The 20,933-nt window shown below is 55.1% G+C and overlaps 1 protein-coding gene across 50 annotated transcripts in view; it reads left to right on the top strand.

Annotated features, from left to right (window-relative positions):
- Positions 1 to 20,933, top strand: part of GGT1 (gamma-glutamyltransferase 1) — a 23,480-nt gene extending 2,547 nt beyond the window's left edge. For 3 of the 50 annotated variants that reach the window (XM_074004245.1, XM_074004247.1, XM_074004244.1), the window contains exons 2-17: positions 812 to 881; positions 2,831 to 2,899; positions 3,116 to 3,203; positions 3,321 to 3,397; positions 3,944 to 4,111; positions 6,944 to 7,074; positions 7,209 to 7,295; positions 13,352 to 13,544; positions 13,937 to 14,094; positions 15,823 to 15,972; positions 16,480 to 16,616; positions 19,391 to 19,578; positions 19,792 to 19,919; positions 20,020 to 20,132; positions 20,214 to 20,327; positions 20,632 to 20,933. In XM_074004245.1, the coding sequence (XP_073860346.1) occupies positions 3,948 to 4,111; positions 6,944 to 7,074; positions 7,209 to 7,295; positions 13,352 to 13,544; positions 13,937 to 14,094; positions 15,823 to 15,972; positions 16,480 to 16,616; positions 19,391 to 19,578; positions 19,792 to 19,919; positions 20,020 to 20,132; positions 20,214 to 20,327; positions 20,632 to 20,778 (1,710 nt within the window). In that variant the 5' untranslated portion in view covers positions 812 to 881; positions 2,831 to 2,899; positions 3,116 to 3,203; positions 3,321 to 3,397; positions 3,944 to 3,947 and the 3' untranslated portion in view covers positions 20,779 to 20,933. Of the gene's footprint in view, positions 1 to 503; positions 593 to 811; positions 882 to 2,827; positions 2,900 to 3,115; positions 3,204 to 3,223; positions 3,398 to 3,940; positions 4,112 to 6,943; positions 7,075 to 7,208; positions 7,296 to 13,351; positions 13,545 to 13,936; positions 14,095 to 15,822; positions 15,973 to 16,479; positions 16,617 to 19,368; positions 19,579 to 19,791; positions 19,920 to 20,019; positions 20,328 to 20,631 lie in introns of those variants that run through there. The other 47 variants (XM_074004237.1, XM_074004236.1, XM_074004234.1 and 44 more) reach the window with 26 other exon arrangements.

Raw genomic sequence — 20,933 nt, 5'->3', positions numbered from 1 at the left:
CCCTGCCTTTCTGGGCTGTTCAGGTGGTTCCTTGGGCCTGGAGTGCTAATGTTTCTGGATGGGCAGCAGAACCGGTCTGCACTCAGGGCCCCAGGCCATGTTCCCGGAACACACCTTTAGCATTGACATCAGGGTGTGGTGAGGCCCCTTAGGCTGGGTTCTGGTCTGGTGCCAGGGGCACCACTACTCCACTGCCTCCAGAGCCATCTCTGGGACACTGGCTGTGAGTTCAGATGTTCTGAACAGGGACAGGGAAAGCCAGAGGAGGACCCAGCCTGGGGCTAGCTGGAGGGGCTCGTGGGCAGACAGCGCCCTTTGGAGGGAACTGAGTCTGGAAGGAAACCCTTTCCCCGGGTCACAGCACCTGGCACCCAGGGCCCTCCCAGGGCTGCGTGAACTTTAGTCACATGGTGACAGGCCGAGTCACCGTGCCAAGTCGCTGTGCGCCTCCTTGCTGCTGTGACGTCAGCCTCCCCTTCCTCCCAGCCAGGCTGGACCTCTGTGAGAGGCCTGCCTGTCCTGCACCCTGTGCAGATGCCTCCCACTGTCTGCTGGGGCTGATGGGCACCTCCTGGCTGGTCTCTTGTACTAGGTAAGCTCATGGGTCCTCCGGCTGCTCCTGCTCCTTCCCTGCCTCTGCTCCTCCTCGGAGGTGGCCACCCCCAGATCCCAGTCCCAATTCAGAGGCCCCCTGAGGAGCACTGCAGGGGGCCGCAGGCGTGGCTCTGAGCCACTCTGGAGAGTGGGGGAGCCCAGCCAGTTCTGTGGCCGGGACTTTCCCAGGCAGACAAGTCTGTCTCTTCCTCCCCAGCGGGTGCAGCCCAGAACTGTCTTCTGAGGAAGAGGTGCTCTCCTGGGCCCCCACTGTCCCCAAGCCTCAGGTAAGCCCATCAGGGTCACAAGGAAGGGGATCTGGGTTTGAGGCCAACCATGGCAACTGACTTACTTTCTAGCCTCAGTTTCCCCTAGGGTGTGCAGCTCTCACACTGTTTGGGTGACAGCCAGCCCTCTGGGCTTAGACATTCTTTCAGTGAGTCTTGAGGGTGGAGGGATGGGAAATGGAAGCCCAGGGCCTCAGCAGGGTGTCTTCCTCCGAGCTGGGGACATCTGCCTGTGGGAGGCTGGGCCCAACCTCCCTTGCTAACCTGCCCTGGGAGGAAGTGACAGGGCCCAGCACTGCCTACTCCCCTCCCCATGCTTCCTGGCAGTCTGAGCCTGGCTGGGTGTCCCCTGCTCCTCCAGGAGCCTACTTGGGCCTTTGGGTAGACAGATTAACAGACAGGGGAGGCTGGGTCATGGTTGGGCCACCCCAGGACCCTGATGGGGGGGCTCAGCTCATGACCCTGAGCCTGGGAGAGATGAGGCCATGCCTTCCAGGGCACTCAGCATGACCCGGCCCAGTGGACGGGACTGGGTAGCTTCCTTGGTGCAGGGGGTTGTCATGCTAGGATGGGGGCACCGACCAGGCCAGGCCCCCGCCCCATGACATGTGGTGGAAATGTCCGTTTGTTTTGTTTTGTTTTTTGCTTTTTTTTTTGAGATGGAGTTTCACTGTTGTTGCCCAAGCTGGAGTGCAGTGGTGCAATCTTGCCTCACTGCAACTTCTGCCCCCCAGGTTCAAGCAATTCTCCTGCCTCAGCTCCCGAATAGCTGGTATTACAGGCACCTGCCACCATACCCAGCTAATTTTTTGTATTTTTAGTGGAGACGGGGGTTTCACCATGTTGGCCAGGCTGGTCTCAAACTCTTCACCTCAGGTGATCCACCTGCTTCTGCCTCCCAAAGTGCTGGGATTATAGGCACAAGCCCCTGCATCTGGCCATGTGATAGGAATGTTCTGTGTCCATAATGGATACTGCACTTTGCTGGTCCAGCTCCTGAGTCTCCTTGGACCTCCAGGAATCGGTGTTTCTATCAGGAACCCTTAACCCTGTCCCAGACTCCCTGCTGGGACCCAGGGTGTTGGAGTGGCAAGAGGGCTGTCAGGCCTGGTGAAGGGTGTGAGCTGTCCCATGGGGCAGGGAGGAGGCAGGACCTGTTCTGTAGCTGGACAGACAGAGCCCTCTAGCTGCTTTCTGGAAGACTGAAGGGCAGGTGATGTTGGAGGGAGGGAGTGCAGGCAGGGGCTCTGAGGGAGTTCAGGTCAGAAACAAGTGGCACCTGGATTCAGGCTGTGGTGGTCACGGTGGGGATGAGGGGCTGCTTCGGATTCTGCTGGGGATGTGGGGTGGTGCGCTGCTGCTTGACTACTCCCAGTCCCCTCTGCTCTTGGTGTCTGCATCCAGGGCTGGGAGGCGGTCAAATGTTTCACACTATTGGCCCCAGGCCTGCCAAGCCTGGGGAGGTGGCCACCCTTCCACGATGGCATTTGGATGTTCCCTGTATGTGGGGAGGGCACAGGGGCTCCATTCCTAGACCACCTCTGGGACAGTGTGTCTGGCTCTGAGGTCAGATGCTCTGCCCTGGGACAGGGTGGAGTGGAGGGGAACCCAGCTTGGGGCTCATTGGAGGGGCTTGCTGGCAGACACTGCACTTTGTGGGAAACTGAGTGTGGGAGGGGGAACCCCCTACCTCTGTCACCACATCCCTCTTCGCTGTTGGGGTCATACCTGTCACCTACTGCCATAGCCATGAGACTTCCCAAGGGTCACTGCTGCACCTCACTGCACAGCCCGGAAGGGAGTCCACAGGGGACATACAGTGAGCAAGAGACCTGTGCCCCTCAGGCCTCCTGGGGGTGTCCCCAATGCAGCCATGATAATAATCACAGCCACCATTCACCAAGCCCTTCCCACAGTCTAACCTACTCTATTCACAACACTCTCAGCAGCAAGGCAAGTGAGGTGCTGCCGTCATCCAGACTGGATGGTTCATTGATTTGCCTGAGGCCCCACGGCAGGTGAGTGGCAAGTCCAGCCTCAGAGCAGGGCAGGCTAGCTATGCTCCCTGAGCCCCCTTTGCCATGCTTACCACATGCACATCCTGGGCTTGTGCAGGAATGCCCTGTCTCCTGCGTGCCCTGCTCTGTGCAAAACCCTCTTTGAGCTGTGCCTGGGAGATATGCTGAGAGAATTCATGGAAACAAATGTGTTACTGACAGCCTCTTTGCCTCCAGAGTTCAACTGGAGACCAGAGAAATCAGCTAGAGGCAGAGGGAGGTCACACGGAGTCCCCCAGAAAGGACTGGGCTACGCGCGCTTCAGGTAACCTTCTTGACCTTTAGGAGAATGAGAAGGCTGCCTGACCAGAGAGTCTCTGAAGAAGATTCTGTGGCTACATGCTCCTGCAGAGTGTGAGGGAGACCCTGGTTATTTCCTCAGCTGTTTCCACCAAATCCTCCCATCTTTCGCGGCCAACACCCCAGGCAAGGCTTGGTGCCCCCGTCTGCTGCTGGACAGTAAGTCCTGGCTCCGTGGCAGTGAATCTGTGGGGTACTCTGATTGTGGGTACTATGGAAGCTAAACCCCATGCTCCAGGTGGGGTGGAGGGTCCTCAGGAGACTCCTGGACAGTGCCAGACTCTGGGCTGAGGTGGGGGACACAAGAGAAACCAGGCCAGGCCCGTCCCTACCAGAGCTTCTCCCTAAGCAGTGGAGGCTCAGCCACTGTGAGAAGGTAGGCAAGGCCCTACAGAAAGAGGGGTGTGGAAATATGGGGGCTCTCAGGAAGGGCCCCTGCTGGAGATGGGGTTCTTACCAGGATGGACTCTGAAGATAAGCAGGGAGGATTTGGGAGGGCAGAGATGAGGCCCAGAGCTTCTGACAGAGGGCATGGCCTGGGCAAAGGTCTAGGGGCCGGACAGCCTGCACGAGTTCTGGGAAGTGGGAAGGAGACACTGGGCCTGTGTTTCTGAGGCCTGACTTTCGACTGTGCCCTGTTGGGGAGGGACCAGGGAATGTATGAGGCTGGACCTGACCCTGCTCCTTACCCTGTGGGTGCAGCAGAGCCATGAAGAAGAGGTTAGTGGTGCTGGGCCTGCTGGCCGTGGTCCTGGTGCTGGTCATTGTTGGCCTCTGTCTCTGGCTGCCCTCGGCCTCCAAGGAACCTGACAACCACGTGTACACTAGGGCTGCCGTGGCTGCAGATGCCAAGCAGTGCTCGGAGATTGGGAGGTGAGTGGGGCAGGGCATGGGGGCATGGGCCATGAAAACTGGGCAAGTGGACCTGAGCAATACCTTCACCCCTCTGAGACTTAGTTTCCCCACATGTAAGCTTTGCTTGGACTCTCTCAGTAGCCTCTGGGAAGGGGACGGTGACTCCGAGAGCAGGGTTTGGGTGTCCTAGAGCCAAACAGCGCCCCTTTTCTCAGTTCTAAGAGTCTCTTTCTCTTTGGATAAACTCTACTGTTGTATTGTTTGGTTGTTATTTTTACTTATTTCTTCATATATCAATTTATTTAGAGATGGACAGTCTCGCTCTGTCACCAGGCTGGAGTGCAGTGGTGCAATCTCAGTTAACTGCAACCTCTGCCTCCCAAGTTCAAGTGATTCTCATGTCTAAGCCTCCCAAGTAGCTGGGATTACAGGCATGTGCCACCACACCTAGCTAATTTGTGTGTGTGTGTGTGTGTGTGTGTGTGTGTGTGTGTGTGTGTGTGTGTTTCTTTTTCTGAGACAGAGTCTCACTCTGTCACCCAGGCTGGAGGGCAGTGGTGCGATCTTGGCTTACTGCAACCTCCACCTCCCGGGTTCAAGTGATTCTCCTGCCTCAGCCTCCACAGTAGCTGGGACTACAGGCTTATGCCACCATGCCCGGCTAATTTTTGTATTTTTAGTAGAGACAGGATTTCACTATGTTGGCCAGGCTGGTCTTGAACTCCTGACCTCATGATCCACCTGCCTCTGCCTCTCAAAGTGCTGGGATTACAGGCATGAGCCACCACACCTGGCTTAATTATGGTGTTTTTAGTAGAGACAGGGTTTCACCATGTTGGTCAGGCTGGTCTCGAACTCCTGACCTCAGGGGATCCACCCACTTGGGCCTCCCAAAGTGTTGGGATTACAGGTGTGAGCCACCACGCCTGGCTTATTTTTTTTTTTTAAGGTGGAGTCTTACTCTGTCACCCAGGCTGGAGTGTAGGGGAGCGATCATTGCCCACTGCAGTTCAAACTCTTGGGTTTAAGTGATCCCCCTGCCTCAGATTCCTAAAGTACTGGGATTATAGCTGTGAGCCATGGTGCCTGGCCTCTACTGTTTTATTCTATTTTAGACTCCTATCTCATGTTATATACAAAGACTTAAACAGAAAATATCTTATGTTTTTGATATTTTGAGATAGGGTCTTGTTCTGTCACCCAGACTGGAGTGCAGCGGCATGATCATAGCTCACTGCAGCCTTGAGCTCTTGGGCTTAAGCCATCTTTCCACCTCAGCCTCCTGAGTCACTAGGACTACAGGTGTGCATCACACCTGACTAATTAAAAAAGACTGTTTTGTAGAGATGAGGTCTAACTATATTGCCCAGGCTGGTCTTGAACTCCTGGCCTCAAGTGATCCTCCACCTTGGCCTCCCAAAGTGTTGAGATTATAGGTGTAAGCCACCATCTCTAGCCGGAAAAAAAAAAAAAAAAAAAAAGTTATTAATAAAATATAGCAATTTCCCTTTTTGTACCAATTATAAAAGTCATGTACATTTGTTTGCTTGAAAAAGAGGAAACTATCTGGGCGAGGTGGTTCACACCTGTAACCCCAGCATTTTGGGAGGCTGAGGCAGGCAGACCACCCAAAGTCACGAGTTCGAGACCAGCCTGGCCAACATGGTGAAACTCCGTCCCTATTAAAATTACAAAATAGTTAGCTGGGCGTGGTGGAATGCACCTGTAATCCCAGTTACGCAGGAGGCTGAGGCAGGAGAATTGCTTGAACCCAGGAGGCGGAGGTTGCAGTGAGCTAAGATCACGCCACTGCACTCCAGCCTGGGTGACTGAGTGAAACTCTATCTTAGAAAAAAAAAGAAAAAAGAAAAAGAGGAAACGTAATCCCAGCACTTCGGGAGGTTGAGGCGATAGGATTGCTTTAGACCATGAGTTCAAGACCAGCCTGGGCAACATAGAAAGACCCTATCTCTACAAAAAGACAAAAAATTGCCAGCCATGGTGGTTCTTACCTGTAGTCCCAGCTACTCAGGAGACTGAAGTGGGAGGATTACTTGAGCCCAGGAGGTCAAGGCTGCACTGAGCCATGACGATGCCACTGCACTTCATCCTGGTGACAAGGTGAGACTCTGTCTTATAAAACAAAGGCCAGGCACAGTGGCTCACACCTGTAATACCAGCACTTTGGGAGGCCAAGGTGGGTGGATTACTTGAACTCAGGAGTTCTTGACCAGCCTGGGCAACATGGCAAAATCCGATCTTTACAAAACACACAAACAAACAAAATTGGCTGGGCATGGTGGCATGTGCCTATAGTCCCAGCTACTTGGGAGGCTGAGGTGGGAGGGTCAATTGAGCCCAGGAGATTGAGGCTGCTGTGATCTGAGATCACACCACTGCACTCCAGCCTGAGCAACAAAGAGAGACAAAAAAAAAAAAAAAAAAGGCGACAAGGTGGGTGGATCATGAGCTCAAGAGATGGAGACCATCCTGGCCAACATAGTGAAACCCCATCTCTCCTAAAAATATAAAAATTAGCCAGGGGTGGTGGCGTGTGCCTGTAGTCCCAGCTACTCGGGAGGCTGAGGCAGGAGAATGGCTTGAACCCAGGAGGCAGAGGTTGCAGTGAGCTGAGATAGTGCCACTGCACTCAGGCCTGGCAACAGAGCAAGATTCTGCCTCAAAAAAAAAAAAAAAAGAAAAAGAAAAAGAAAGAAACTAAAAACAAAAACCCCAAAACTCGAATGGACTTCTCTTCCATCCTCCGTTAGGCAGGTGGGCAGCAGGGTGTGAATGTGGGGCCAGGATGAAAGCCTGCAGGTTCTCACGTCTTTATGTGCCACATGGCAGGGACGCACTGCGGGACGGTGGCTCTGCGGTGGATGCAGCCATTGCAGCCCTGTTGTGTATGGGGCTCATGAATGCCCACAGCATGGGCATCGGGGGCGGCCTGTTCCTCACCATCTACAACAGCACCACGCGTGAGTGCCTTGGGAGAGGCGAGGGAGAGGGGCAGGGGGTGTGGGTTGGGCCGCGGCACAGCTGGGTGGTCCCTGGGCTCACGCAGCATAAAGGGTTTGGGTGGGTCTGCCTGCCTACCTGCTTCTCCTTCTAGGAAAAGCTGAGGTCATCAACGCCCGCGAGGTGGCCCCCAGGCTGGCCTTTGCCAGCATGTTCAACAGCTCACAGCAGTCCCAGAATGGTAAGCTGTCCTGCAAGCTTGGGGCGTGGGTGCAGAGCCAGCTGGGCCACTGGGAAGGGGCCTTGCCCACAGGATCCTGGCCCTGTCAGGGTCCAGGGGCAGTTCTAGCACCTCCATCCCTTCCTGGCCCCATAGCATCCTCCCACAATGAGTGGTCAGGACCATCATCACCAGGGTAAAGGGCTGGGAGCTTCTGTTATTTCTGCTAAGGCCTCCGGGGCCACCCTGTGCAGCACACAGAGAATAATTATTACACTAGCAGACCTTATGGACCAGGGCTCACTGGGGCCCACGCTCTGCTCTGTGCTTTTCATCCATGAGTCCCTCACACCCCTCCCTGCTCCTTTGGGGTAGGGGATGCTATGTGGGTTCCCATTTTACAGGGTGCAGATGCTGAGGCCCAGAGAGGTCATGAAAATCAGCTGAAGTCATATAGCTGGGAGGTGGTGAAGTTAAAATTGAACCCAAGCTGTCTATACCCTGCCTTTTCAACAGGCATCCCATTCACTTATTTGTTCATTTGTGGGGATGGGGCTCTAGAGTGTGAGGTGGAGTCTCTCTTTTCTAATCTGGTCTTCAGTGGAGAGGAGGCCCCCAAATTCCCCAGGTACCTGAGGGGAAGCCACTGTCCATCCAGGAAGCCACTGTCCATCCTCAAAGGAGGCACAATAGATTATGAGATTAAAAATTGGAAGATTGGGTGGGTCTCAACAGCTCACGCCTATAATCCTAGTACTTAAGGAGGCCAAGTCAGGAGGACTGCATCAGCCCAGGAGTTTGAGACCAGCCTGGGCAACGTAGCAAGACTCCGTCTCTACAAAAAATGAAAAAAAAAAAAATTAGCCAGGTGTGGTGGTATGTGTCTATGGTCCCAGCTCCTCGGGAGGCTGAGGTGGGAGGATCACTTGAGCCCATGAGGTTGAGGCTGCAGTGAGCCATGATTGTACCACTGCACTCTAGCTTGGGCAACAAAGCAAAACCCTGTCAAAAAAAAAAAAAAAAAATGCTGGATGTGGTGGCTCACGCTTGTAATCCCAGCACTCTGGGAGCCTGAGGCGGGTGGATCACCTGGGTCAGGAGTTCAAGACCATCCTGGCCAACATAGTGAAACCCTGTCTCTACTAAAAGCATAATAATTAGCCAGGCATGTTGGCATGGGCCTGTAATCCCAGCTACTCAGGAGTCTAAGGCAGGAGAATCGCTTGAACCTGGGAGGTGGAGGTTACAGTGAGCCGAGATCATGCCACTGTACTCCAGCCTGGGCAACAAGAGCGAAGCTCGGTCTCAAAAAAAAAAAAAAAGTTGGAGGATGGAGGGGCAGGGCACACTCACCATAGCAAGTCTTAGACCTCAGGTGAGGATCCTGGGTGGTGCCCTTTGGAGTCTTCTACAACATACTCAATCTTTGATTTTTTTTTTTTTTTGAGATGGAGTCTCACTCCTGTTGCCCAGACTAGAGTGCAGTGGTGCAATCTCTGCTCACTGCAACCTCCGCCTCCCAGTTTCAAGTGATTCTCCTGCCTCAGCCTCCCATAGCTGGGATTACAGGTTCCCGCCACCATGCCCGGCCAATTTTTTCTATTTTTAGTAGAGAGGGGGTTTCACTATGTTGCCCAGGTTGGTCTCGAACTCCTGACCTCATGATCTGCCCGCCCTCGGCCTTCCAAAGTGCTGGAATTACAGGTGTGAGCTACTGCACCGACCAATCTTTCATTTTTTTAATACTCATTAAGAAACTCAGCATCTGTAGACATGAAGTTGCTCAGGGTAAGAGAATGCAGGAATCATAGGCTTGGTACCTTGTGGATGCTTGGAATCATTTCTTTTTTTTTTTTTTTTTTTTGAGACGGAGTCTCGCTCTGTCGCCCAGGCTGGAGTGCAGTGGCCGGATCTCAGCTCACTGCAAGCTCCGCCCCCCGGGTTTACGCCATTCTCCTGCCTCAGCCTCCCGAGTAGCTGGGACTACAGGCGCCCGCCACCTTGCCCGGCTAGTTTTTTGTATTTTTTAATAGAGGCGGGGTTTCACTGTGTTAGCCAGGATGGTCTCGATCTCCTGACCTTGTGATCCGCCCGTCTCGGCCTCCCAAAGTGCTGGGATTACAGGCTTGAGCCACCGCGCCCGGCCTTTTTTTTTTTTTTTTTTTTTTGAGACGGAGTCTGGCTCTGTGGCCCAGGCTGGAGTGCAGTGGCCGGATCTCAGCTCACTGCAAGCTCTGCCTCCCGGGTTTACGCCATTCTCCTGCCTCAGCCTCCCGAGTAGCTGGGACTACAGGCGCCCACCATCTCGCCCGGCTAGTTTTTTGTATTTTTTTAGTAGAGACGAGGTTTCACCGGGTTAGCCATAATGGTCTCGATCTCCTGACCTCGTGATCCGCCCGTCTCGGCCTCCTAAAGTGCTGGGATTACAGGCTTGAGCCACCGCGCCCGGCCTGAAATCGTTTCTTTAACTAGAATGTATTGAGCATCTCTTAAAGAATCAGGTGTTAGGCCGGGCGCGGTGGCTCACGCCTGTAATCCCAGCACTTTGGGAGGCCGAGGCGGGCGGATCACAAGGTCAGGAGATCGAGACCACGGTGAAACCCCGTCTCTACTAAAAATACAAAAAATTAGCCGGGCGCGGTGGCGGGCGCCTGTAGTCCCAGCTACTCAGGAGGCTGAGGCAGGAGAATGGCGTGAACCCGGGAGGCGGAGCTTGCAGTGAGCCGAGATCGCGCCACTGCACTCCAACCTGGGCGACAGAGCGAGACTCCGTCTCAAAAAAAAAAAAAAAAAAAAAAAGAATCAGGTGTTGTTCCTGAAGCTGGGGTGAAAAACAAAGATGGCAGATGAAATCTGTGACATTCCAGGTGGGAAGGAGAAACTAGGCAGGTGTGGGTGTGTTACGGGCTGTGGAAAAACAGACCTGGGGGGCCTCAAAATCTGGGATTCTGTGGAGGGTGACCTAGTCAGGGAGGGGATATTTGAGCAAAGACCCAGAGGCAGGGGTGGGGTCAGGGGAGCTTTGTGGTGTCTGGGGGAAGACCAAGTGATCCAGGTGTGATGGGCAGGGACAGAGCCCTGTGGGGAGCTGGGGAGGCTGCAGCAATTGACCCGAGGGGAACGGCCCAGGTTGTGTGGGATCTCTTAGGTCATGGTGAAGCCTCTGCCTCTTGTCTCAAGGAAGTGGGGGCCTGTGGAGTGTGTGAGTGGAGGGGGATGCATCTGACCTGTGGACCCCTTGGGTTGCTGTGTAAGGGACAGGGAGCCTGTGGGGACCTGTCCGGAGGTCACTGCAGTAATTCATGGAGAGGGTGGTGGGAAGTGGCTGACACTGGACAGGCACACTTGGAAGTGGAGCCTGCGGATTTGAGGATGGGTTGGGTGTGATGCTGGTGTAGGGAGTCCCCGAGGACCCCAGATCCTTTGTCTGTACCTGGAAGGATGGGGTGACCCTAACGGAGACAGGCAGGGCTCTCAGGAAGCAGGTCTGCGTGGACACTCAGGAGCTCGGTTTTGGGCACGTTTAAGTTTGAGATGCTTTCTTCAAGCAGGCAGGTAGATACTTGCGTCTGGCGATTTGAGGAGCAGTCCAGGCCAGCAGGTCAATTTGGGAGTTGTCAGTGCTTAAATGGAGGCTGAAGCTCAGATGTCAGGCAGACCACCAGGAGAGAGAGCAAAGACAGAGGGCAGAGCAGGAGCTAGGATGGCAGGCGGGGGACACACGGGTGGAGCCAGGTGCTGGGATGCAGGGGTGGCTCTCAGGGAGAGTGATGAGCCTAGTAAAGCTGAGAGGGGGCACTGGGTCTGGCAGTGTGGGGGTCGCCGGAGAGCTTGGCAAGCGTAGTGGCATGACAGCCTGATTGGAGTGAGGTCAGGAGAAGATTTTTTTCTGATATTGATACATGATATTTTCTATACTTATGGGTACATGTGAGTGCTTGTTACATGCATAGTGTATGGTGATCAAGGCAGGGTATTTGGGGTCTCCATCACCTTGAGTATTTTTCATTCCTGTTTGTTAGCACCATAGTCTTCTCTTCCAGTTACTTTGAAATATACAAAATACTGTTGCTAAGCATTGTCACCCCGCTCTGCTGTCAAACATTAGAACTGCTGTCTTGACTGGGCCTGCGGTGCGGTGGCTCATGCCTGTCATCCCAACACCTTGGAAAGCTGAGGTGGGTGGATTACCTGAGGTCAGGAGTTTGAAACCAGCCTTGCCAACATGGCGAAACCCCATCTCTACTAAAAATACAAAAATTAGCCCGGCGTTCTGGCATGTGCCTGTAATCCCAGCTACTTGGGAGGCTGAGGCAGGAGAGTTACTTGAACCGAGGAGGCGGAGGTTGCAGTGAGCTGAGATCATGCCACTGAACTCCAGTCTGGGACACACAGCAAGACTGTCTCAAGAAAAAAAAAAAAAAAAAAAGAAAGAAAAAAGAAAAAAAAAAGAAGTTCTGTCTAACTGCAAGGGGGAAGGAATCATGTGCTGGGTGTCAGACCTTCCAGGATGTATGTGTGCAGCTTCTAAGAATTGAAACCACTGGCTCTTGGAAACTTGTGCCAGGCTTCAGGGTGGGAGAGGTAGTTCTAGAGCCACAGCCACCAAGCCTGGGAGTAGCCAAATGGCCCCCGTCATCTCTGGCGAGAGCAGGAAAATACCTGGGCGCAGAGGCCACGGTTGTATCTTTCTGGGCAAAGGGTCAGTGTCTATAGTGTACATATGGTCAGTGAGGCTCGGGGGGAAGCAGGCCCAGGGGTCTGTTTCCAGTGACCTCCTCGAAAGTCAGAACTGGAAGGCAAAACCCCTTATAGGCTGGGTGCACCTGTAGTCCCAGTATGTCGGGATGCTGAGGTGGGAGGATCACTTGAGGCCAGGAGTTTGAGACCAGTCTTGGCAACATAGCAAGACCCCTGTCTCTACAAAAAAATAAACAATAAAAAATTAGGCTCGGTGTGGTGGCTCACGCCTGTAATCACAGAACTTTGAGAGGCTGAGCGGGGTGGATCACCTGATGTTAGGAATTCAGGACCAGCCTGACGAACCTGGTGAAACCTGTCTCTACTAAAATTACAAAAATTAGCAAGGCGTGGTGGTGCATGCCTGTAATCCCAGCTACTTGGGAGGCTGAGGCAGGAGAATTATTTGAACTCGGGAGGTGGAGGTTGGAGTGAGCCAAGATTGTGCCATTGCACTCCAGCCTGGGCAACAAGAGTGAAACTCTATCTCCCCCCCCAAAAAAAGCCACATGTGGTGGGGTGTGTCTATAGTCTCAGGTACTTCTGAGGCTGAGGTGGGAGGATCGCTTGAGCCTGGAAAACCAAGGCTGCAGTGAGCCGTGATTGCACCACTCCACTCCAGCTGGGGCAACAGAGTGAGACTCTGTCTCAAAACAAACAAAAAACCCTTATAGTTGGATGGGGAAACTGAGGCTGGGAGAGGGGACAGGACGGAGGTTAAGGCTCAGGTCTTGCCTCTGGAGCAGTTGAAAAGAGGAAGAGAGCCCTTTCTTGGGGCTGGCTGATTCTTGAGGGTGGCCTGTGCTTGACCTGGGTTGGGCAGGACCTGCTCTTGCTTTGGCACATTCTGGTGGAGCCCATGAGTGTTACAGGATAAGGGCTTGTGGTCAGTGAGATGGGAGGGGATCTGGCCTGGCACAGGATTTTAGACATGCAAGCACCTGCACAGACACCTCATCCTGGGACAGCAAAACCCAGTTGCATGCTACTGCTTCCCCTCCTGTGCCCTCCTCAGACATCCCTGGTCCATGTACACTCCTGCCTGCCGAGCCCAGATATGACCTTAAACATCCCCTTCTGCTGGGTGTGGTGGTTCACTCCTGGAATCTCAGCTGCTTGGGAGGCTGAGGTGGGAGAATGACTTGAGTCCAGGAGTTTGAGACCAGGCTGGGAAAGATGGCAAGACCCCATCTCAAAAAAGAAAAAAAAAATATTTTTCGTCCTAAGCCTCATTGACCCATCTGTAAAATGAGTCAGGGAATGTGCCTGGGATGCTGCCTGTGAGAGATTCTGATGTTCCCTACTCAGGGCCACTAACTGTAGCTCTCTCTCCCCAGGGGGGCTGTCAGTGGCGGTGCCCGGGGAGATCCGAGGCTATGAGCTGGCGCACCAGCGGCATGGACGGCTGCCCTGGGCTCGCCTCTTCCGGCCCAGCATCCAGCTGGCCCGCCAGGGCTTCCCCGTGGGCAAGGGCTTGGCAGCAGCCCTGGAAAACAAGCGGACCGTCATTGAGCAGCAGCCTGTCTTGTGGTATGTCTGTGGGTGCGGCCCCCTGACACAGGCAGTGCAGGCACAGCCCAAGGACCCTGCAGGCCCCTAGCAGCAGTGGAGCGGCCCTCTGCCTTCAGGACCCCGCACTGATAATGGGCTGAGGAGATGCAGACCCTTCCCACCACGTGTGGGGACACATTCTGAGGTGGGGTCCCAGTGGCCACTGTGGCTGGCCGTGTGTCCTGAGTGGCAAGGGACACTAGGAGGCTCCCGGAAGGGACATTGGGAGGATGAGTGCTGAGTGACAGAGCCACCAACCTGTGACAGGTGCTGCCCCAGCTTTGTTCCGTTCTCCTGTGTGGGCAGGTGTGGGGGGTGGTCTAGCTGAGTCCATCCCACCTGCTTCCTCACGTGAGCCCCCTCTGCCCCAGTGAGGTGTTCTGCCGGGATGGAAAGGTGCTTCGGGAGGGGGAGAGACTGACCCTGCCGCGGCTGGCTGACACCTACGAGACGCTGGCCATTGAGGGTGCCCAGGCCTTCTACAACGGCAGCCTCACGGCCCAGATTGTGAAGGACATCCAGGCAGCCGGTGAGTGGGTAACCTCAGGGGCCTGGGTGAGGAACCCTGCAGTGGAAACCCTGAGCTGTGGCCCAGAGCCCTGGGGTCTTCCTGTCCTGCCTGAGCCTGCAGGAAGTTCCTCGTGGAGGAGTGTCAGTGGCCGGCCATGTGGGTTCACAGCTCCTGGGTATGTCAAAGCCAAGAGAGGCCTTGCGGTCCAGGAGAGCAAGCCCCTGGTGGGGTAAATGCAGGTGTAGGCAAGAGCCAGGGCTAGGGAAGCACTAGAATACGGCCTGAAGATCCAGGAGGACTTGGAGGAGGTGGTGGCTGGGCTGCAGATAACTTTGTTAGGCAGAGAAAGGAAGGGATTCCTAGCAGAGGAGCAGCTGGGCTAAGGCCCAGGGAGAGGGGGCTTTGATTCACCAAGAGGGTTACAAGGGATGAGGGTCACCTTGAGAGAGGCGTGGGGAAGGGGCTTTGTGGGGCAGGGGCCTGGAGCTTGGCTGTGACTTTCTTCAGGTAATTTTTGTCACTGTTTCATGGAGAAGGATGACTAGTGTGTCGACCTTTACCACTGAGGCTGGAAATTAGCATGCCAATACCCTGTCTGTCTGGAGCTGACTCCAGGAGAATTAAGAGCCTCCCTCCCTCCCTCTATCCATTCATCATGAGGAGAAGAGGCCAAGCAGCAGGGACACCGGCAGGAATTCTCCACTTAGAAAAGGCCCTCTGAGCTGGGCGCGGTGGCTCACGTCTGTAATCCCAGCACTTTGGGAGGCCGAGGCAGGTGGATCACCTGACGTCAGGAGTTCAAGACCAGTCTGGCCAACATGGTGAAACCTTGTCTCTACTAAAAATACAAAATTAGTCGGGCATGGTGGGTTGTGCCTTTAATCCCAGCTACTTGGGAGGCCACGGCAGGAGAATTGCTAGAACCCGGGAGGCTGAGGTTGCAGTGAGCCAAGATTGCACCACTGCACTCCACAGATACTCCGTCTCAAAAAAAAAAAAAAAAAAAAGAAAGAAAAGGCCCTCTGAGGCCAAGCTTGGTGTCTCACACCTGTAATCCCAACACTTTGGGAGGCTGAGGTAGAAGTTGAGGCCAGAAGTCCATGACAAGCCTGGGCAACATAGTGAGACTACAAAAAACATATTGACACTCTACATAAATATAGTGGGGGTGGGGCTGGGGAACCAGAAAACAAAAAATTCAAAGCATACTGAAAAGAAATACAGCAAGACCCTACAACAAAATTAAAATTTGCTGAGTGTGGTGGTGCCACCTTTAGCCTCAGCTACTGGGGAGGATCTGCTGGAGGATCACTTGAGCCCAGGAGTTCAAGGCTGTGATTAAGCCACTGCACTCCAGCCTGGGTGACAGAGCAAGATCCTATCTCTAAAAAAGAAAAAGGAAAACACTGTTTGGCCATAGAGGAGAGAAGGCAGACAAGAAGCCAGTAAGCCAAGCAGGCAGAGGGCAGGTGGCCCCAGCCCAGCTGTGGGGTGGTGAGCAGTGTCAGGGAGACAGGAGTTCAAGAGCGAGTGAGGTTCCCAAGGGGGCAAGGTTGCCTGTGGCCCCCTCCCAGGGCACAGTCCCACGCCTCCAGTAGTGCACTCTGTCCTCCCTGGTAGGTTCAGGCTTTTCCCCACCACTATGGTGCAGCCATGCCTGCCCCCAACACCACTGGTGCAGCTCCATCCTCCACACAAGGGTGCAGCCCCTTCCCAGCGCCCATTCGAGCTGCTGTCCCATTGCAGGGGGCATTGTGACAGCCGAGGACCTGAACAACTACCGCGCTGAGCTGATTGAGCATCCGCTGAACATCAGCCTGGGAGATGCGGTGCTGTACATGCCCAGCGCGCCGCTCAGCGGGCCCGTGCTGGCCCTCATCCTCAACATTCTTAAAGGTGAGTGGTCGTGCCACAGCCCTGTGGTAGGACCCATGACACGCCCCACCCCTGCTGCAGCTCTGCTGGCCCCCATGCCACGTCTTTGCATCACTGAGCTCCCAGGGAGTGCTCCTGTGTCACAGCTCACCATGTCCTGAAGGAGGCAGTGCAGAGCCACAGGGCTGAAGTGGGCAATGCTCGAGGGTTGGAGGAGGAACAGGAGTCATCAGGACGGAGAGAGGTACAGGAGCTCAGGGCTGCAGGGCTTGGTCTAGAGGGCATCCCTGGTCCAGTGGGTGGCCCTGCCACTTGGTCATTGCATGACCAGAGCTGATGCGTGACGTGAGATCCAGGTTGGGGAGCCTTCACCTTACTTCACTCTCACCACAGCCTTCTGAAGCAGCTGCTGCTATTGGTTATTAAATGCTCCTTGAGGTGGGCAAAGTGGCTGAGGAAGGTGTTCACCCTCTGAGTCCCTCAGATCCTCTGGGGCTCAGCAACGTGCACCTGGCTCTGATCAACCAGGGTACAACTTCTCCCGGGCGAGCGTGGAGACCCCGGAGCAGAAGGGCCTAACGTACCACCGCATCGTAGAGGCTTTTCGGTTTGCCTATGCCAAGAGGACCCTGCTTGGGGACCCCAAGTTTGTGGATGTGACTGAGGTAAGGGGCAGAGGCTGGCCCACTCTAGGCGTGGGGCCTGCTGTAGAGGCATCAGGTGGGCTCCCCAGGGCGGCTGCAGCCTCACATATGCTTTATGAATCCATTCCTGCCACAAACTTTGATTGCGGGCCTACTGTGTGCTCAGATGGACTGGTCGGTGACCCCAGGTCTTGGCCTCTGCCCCACAGAACTGACAGTGTGGGGAATTAGTGGCCACACTCCTACCTCAAGTGCTTTGCACATGCTGTGGTTCTTGAGCTCAATGCTGAGATGAGGAACGCATGGGGGCATTGCAGCCCTCGGGCATGAGGAGAAGGACAGGTGAAAGGGAGAGCTCCATGCTGGGTCCCTGTGAGACCCTGTCATATCCCTTCCCGCTGAGGATCCTCACATCCCTCCTTACCTACTCGGGTCCTTGGCATTCCCAGGCAGACCTGCAGACCCCTCCACACTGACCAGGGACCTCCCCGGAGGGGCCTCAGCTGCCCGGGTGGTGTCTTCTCTTTCCCCATGAGCATTCTGCACCTCTGACTCCTGCTGTAGCCAGTGACCTGGTGTCTTGTCTCTTTGAGGGGACAGGGCCACTACAGTGTGTCCCTCTGCCCTCCCTTTTAGCTAAGGCCAGCTCTTCCATCCACACGCTGGCTCAGGGCACTGTTCCTACAATGCTCCTCTCTGCCTCTGACCATTTCCTTCTTTATAACGGATTATTCCCAAAAGAAAGGCAGCTCTTGTAGCTCTAGAAACTTCCATCTGCTGCCTCCTTCTGTCCTCTGCTCCCCTTACAGCAAACATGGCTGGGCTATGTCCTCTCTCCCTTCAGGGTGTCCCCTCCCCTGCTGTATCCCCATGCCACCAGATTGCCACATCCAGCCTCAGTTTCCCCATCAGGCCCCACTCAACAGCATCTCACACAGCTCACCACACTCTCCTTGAGTTTTCATTTTGCAAATTTTCACACCTACGAAAATGTTAAAAAAAACCCAAACCGTCCAAGTGTCAATGTTCCCTTTCCCTAGAGTCCACAGTGTGGACGTTTCTGCTGGATTTCCTCTCTCTCTGTCTCCACCCACGTCTATTGGGATTCGTGTTTTTCTGAGGGATTTGACAGTAGGTTGCTGATGTCACACCTCAGGGTGTGTCTCAAGAGTGAGACTTGAACATACCACAGCAGGATGCTGGGGTGACACAACCTGCTGTCCCTTCTCTTTACCTACAGTAGGCTCCCTTGGCTGTTTTGTTTCTGTTGTGTTTTTGTTTGGACACAGAGTCTCTGTCATCCAGGTTGGAGTGCAGTGGTGTGATCTCAGCTCACTGCAGCCTCAACCTCCAGGGCTCAAGCAATCCTCCCACTTCAGCCCCTACAAGCAGCTGGGACCACAGGCACATGCCACCAAACCTGGCTAATTTTTGTATTTTTTTTTAGAGATAGGGTCTTGCCACATTGCCCAGACTGGTCTCAAACTCCTGGGCTCAAACGATCCTCCCATCTCAGCCTCCCAAAGCGCTGGGCTTACAGGTGTGAACCACAGTGCTCGACCTGTTTTGTTGATTTTTAAAGCCCAGGGCAGTGGTCTGGAAGATGTCCCACATCCTATTTGCCTTTCTGTTTCCTTAGGGGCAGATTCAGACAGAGCACCTTGCCCTGCGATTGCTAATCTGTGGGGGTGTTGCTGAAACTCTCCTGAGGCATTTTCTTCAGCCTTCAGGGCCCATCTTCTCTGTCTCCTCCTTCACCTCCTCATCTCCTCCTCGCCACGGCCTTGGGGACCTTGGCCAGGCTCGTGGCATCCAGCAGCCTCTCAATGTCAATACCTCCATATTCATCCCTCAGCCCGCCCTTGCCGGTGCACCCATGCTTATACATGCGCCCATGCTCTTCAGGTCTGATGAAGCATCCAAAGGCAAGCTCCTGACCGTCCCCAAACCTGCCCCTCCTGCAAGATTTGCCTCCCTAGTTGGCGCCATCCTCAATTCTTCTCTTTCTCCCACCCAGGCCATCATCTCTTGCCTGGTTGATACCCGCAGCCTCCCCTTTGGGCTTTATCTTTATCCCCCTCACAACTGCCAGAGGGACCCTGTGAAAACACTCCCTAGCCTGCTCATTCCTCTGCCCAAAGCCTGCGTGGCACAGAGCAAAAGCCAGCCATTATGGGACCTAGGAGGTCCTGTGGGATGGGCCCCAGCCTGCATCTTCATCTTCTTCTCCCCCGACCCCATTCACTCTCTGCCTATCGCTTACCAGCCTATACCACCTGCCTCAGGGCCTTTGCACTGACCATTAAGGCCGCATTCCAGGCTCTTTTCACATGTTGCCTCCTCCGAGAAGCCCTCCCTGACCACTCTACCCATACCTCATGCCTCTCAATTCCCCTTACCTGGTTTGTGGTTTCAGCACTTTCCTCATGTGCGTTTGTTTTTCTTGGCGTGAGGGCAGGGACCTAAGTGTCTGTTCCCTGTTGATTTTCCAGTGCCAGGCATGCAGTGCAAACTCTAGAAATATATTTTTGCATGAGTGAATGAGTGATTGAATGTGGCAAGGGTCTGGAGGCTGAGGGCCAGATAGACATTCAGAGTTGCTGGAAGGCGACAGAGACAGAGAGTCAGACTGGTCATGCAAAGTCCTGGGCCTGCCCTTGGGCCTTGGGGAGCCACGGAACGCTGTGGGTGCCAGAGGGTTGTGGTCAGAGCCACAGTCGGGGGCCTTCTGAGACCTGTGCCCCCTCCCCACCCTCCCTCCCCACCTCCTCAGGCCAGCTCTGGGGTCTCGGCAGGTGATCCGCAACATGACCTCCGAGTTCTTCGCTGCCCAGCTCCGGGCCCAGATCTCTGATGATACCACTCACCCGATCTCCTACTACAAACCCGAGTTCTACACACCGGATGATGGGGGCACTGCCCACCTGTCTGTCGTCGCAGAGGACGGCAGTGCTGTGTCCGCCACCAGCACCATCAACCTCTAGTAGGGGCTGCTGGGCCGCCTGGGTGGGACAGGGCCAGGGGCATGTGGTCCAGGGACTGCCCACTTATCCAGTAAGGTGGCTCCATCACTCCTTTTCCTGGTGGGAAACTGAGGCCCGACCTTGGCAGCTTATCCTGGGCCTCTCAGGGAGTAAGTCTGAGCCCAGGTTGGGTCGGGCGAGGTCAGGCGCTGTCTGACCTGGCTGGGCGGTAGCTTTGGCTCCAAGGTCCGCTCCCCAGTCAGCGGGATCCTGTTCAATGATGAAATGGATGACTTCAGCTCTCCCAGCATCACCAATCAGTTTGGGGTGCCCCCCTCACCTGCCAATTTCATCCAGCCAGGTATGGGGTGGAGGTCTGGGGGTGGGAGGCTGGGGTGGAGAGGGGGGGTGTCCTGGGCAGGCAGCTAACCAGCATCCCCGCCTTCTCCCGTCGGCCACAGGGAAGCAGCCGCTCTCGTCCATGTGTCCAACGATCATGGTGGGCCAGGACGGCCAGGTCCGGATGGTGGTGGGAGCTTCTGGGGGCACGCAGATCACCACGGCCACTGCACTGGTATGTGTCACCCCTTTTCTCCCTGGCGCTGCCCACCCTGCACAGCCCCCAGGCCATGCTGATCACACTTCCATGCCCCAGGCAATCATCTACAACCTCTGGTTCGGCTATGACGTGAAGCGGGCCGTGGAGGAGCCCCGGCTGCACAACCAGCTTCTACCCAACGTCACAACAGTGGAGAGAAACATTGACCAGGTGCGCTGGGGGTTGGAGAAACTGAGTCACGGTGTGGGGTCCCAGGGCATCCTGGACTGGAGGCCTGGATCATCATGGAGTGGACAATGGTTGGTGTCCTCTCTCTGGTGCCTGGGCCATCTGGAGCCCCTGTGCCATGAGGGCCAAGCCACCTGCTCCAGTGAGACCCAGCAGGCCCCAACCTGCTCTTCCTGATGACCTGGCCCAAAATGGCACCACCTGGGCTGAGGCCTGTGACCACACAGGCATGGTTCAGGTGGCATCTGGAACCCTGCTCAGGCTTCCTGTCTCCTCCCACCCCCAGGCAGTGACTGCAGCCCTGGAAACCCGGCACCATGACACTGAGATCGCATCCACCTTCATCGCTGTGGTGCAAGCTGTCGTCCACACACCTGGTGGCTGGGCAGCTGCCTCGGACTCCAGGAAAGGCGGGGAGCCTGCTGGTTACTGAGTGCTTGGGGCGGACAAAGCTGACCAGCAATCCAGGGACAAGATACTCACCAGGACCAGGAAGGGGACTTTGGTGTCCCCTGTGAGTGGTAGAGCATCACAATAAATGAGGCCACTGTGTCAGGCTCCAGGTGGCCTCCTTGGCCTGGCTCCCCA

Source organism: Macaca fascicularis, chromosome 10 (assembly GCF_037993035.2).
Source record: "Macaca fascicularis isolate 582-1 chromosome 10, T2T-MFA8v1.1".
Classification (NCBI taxonomy): domain Eukaryota; kingdom Metazoa; phylum Chordata; class Mammalia; order Primates; family Cercopithecidae; genus Macaca; species Macaca fascicularis.
The sequence above is the reverse complement of the archived record's forward strand: the minus strand, read 5'-3'. Positions and strand labels throughout refer to the sequence as shown.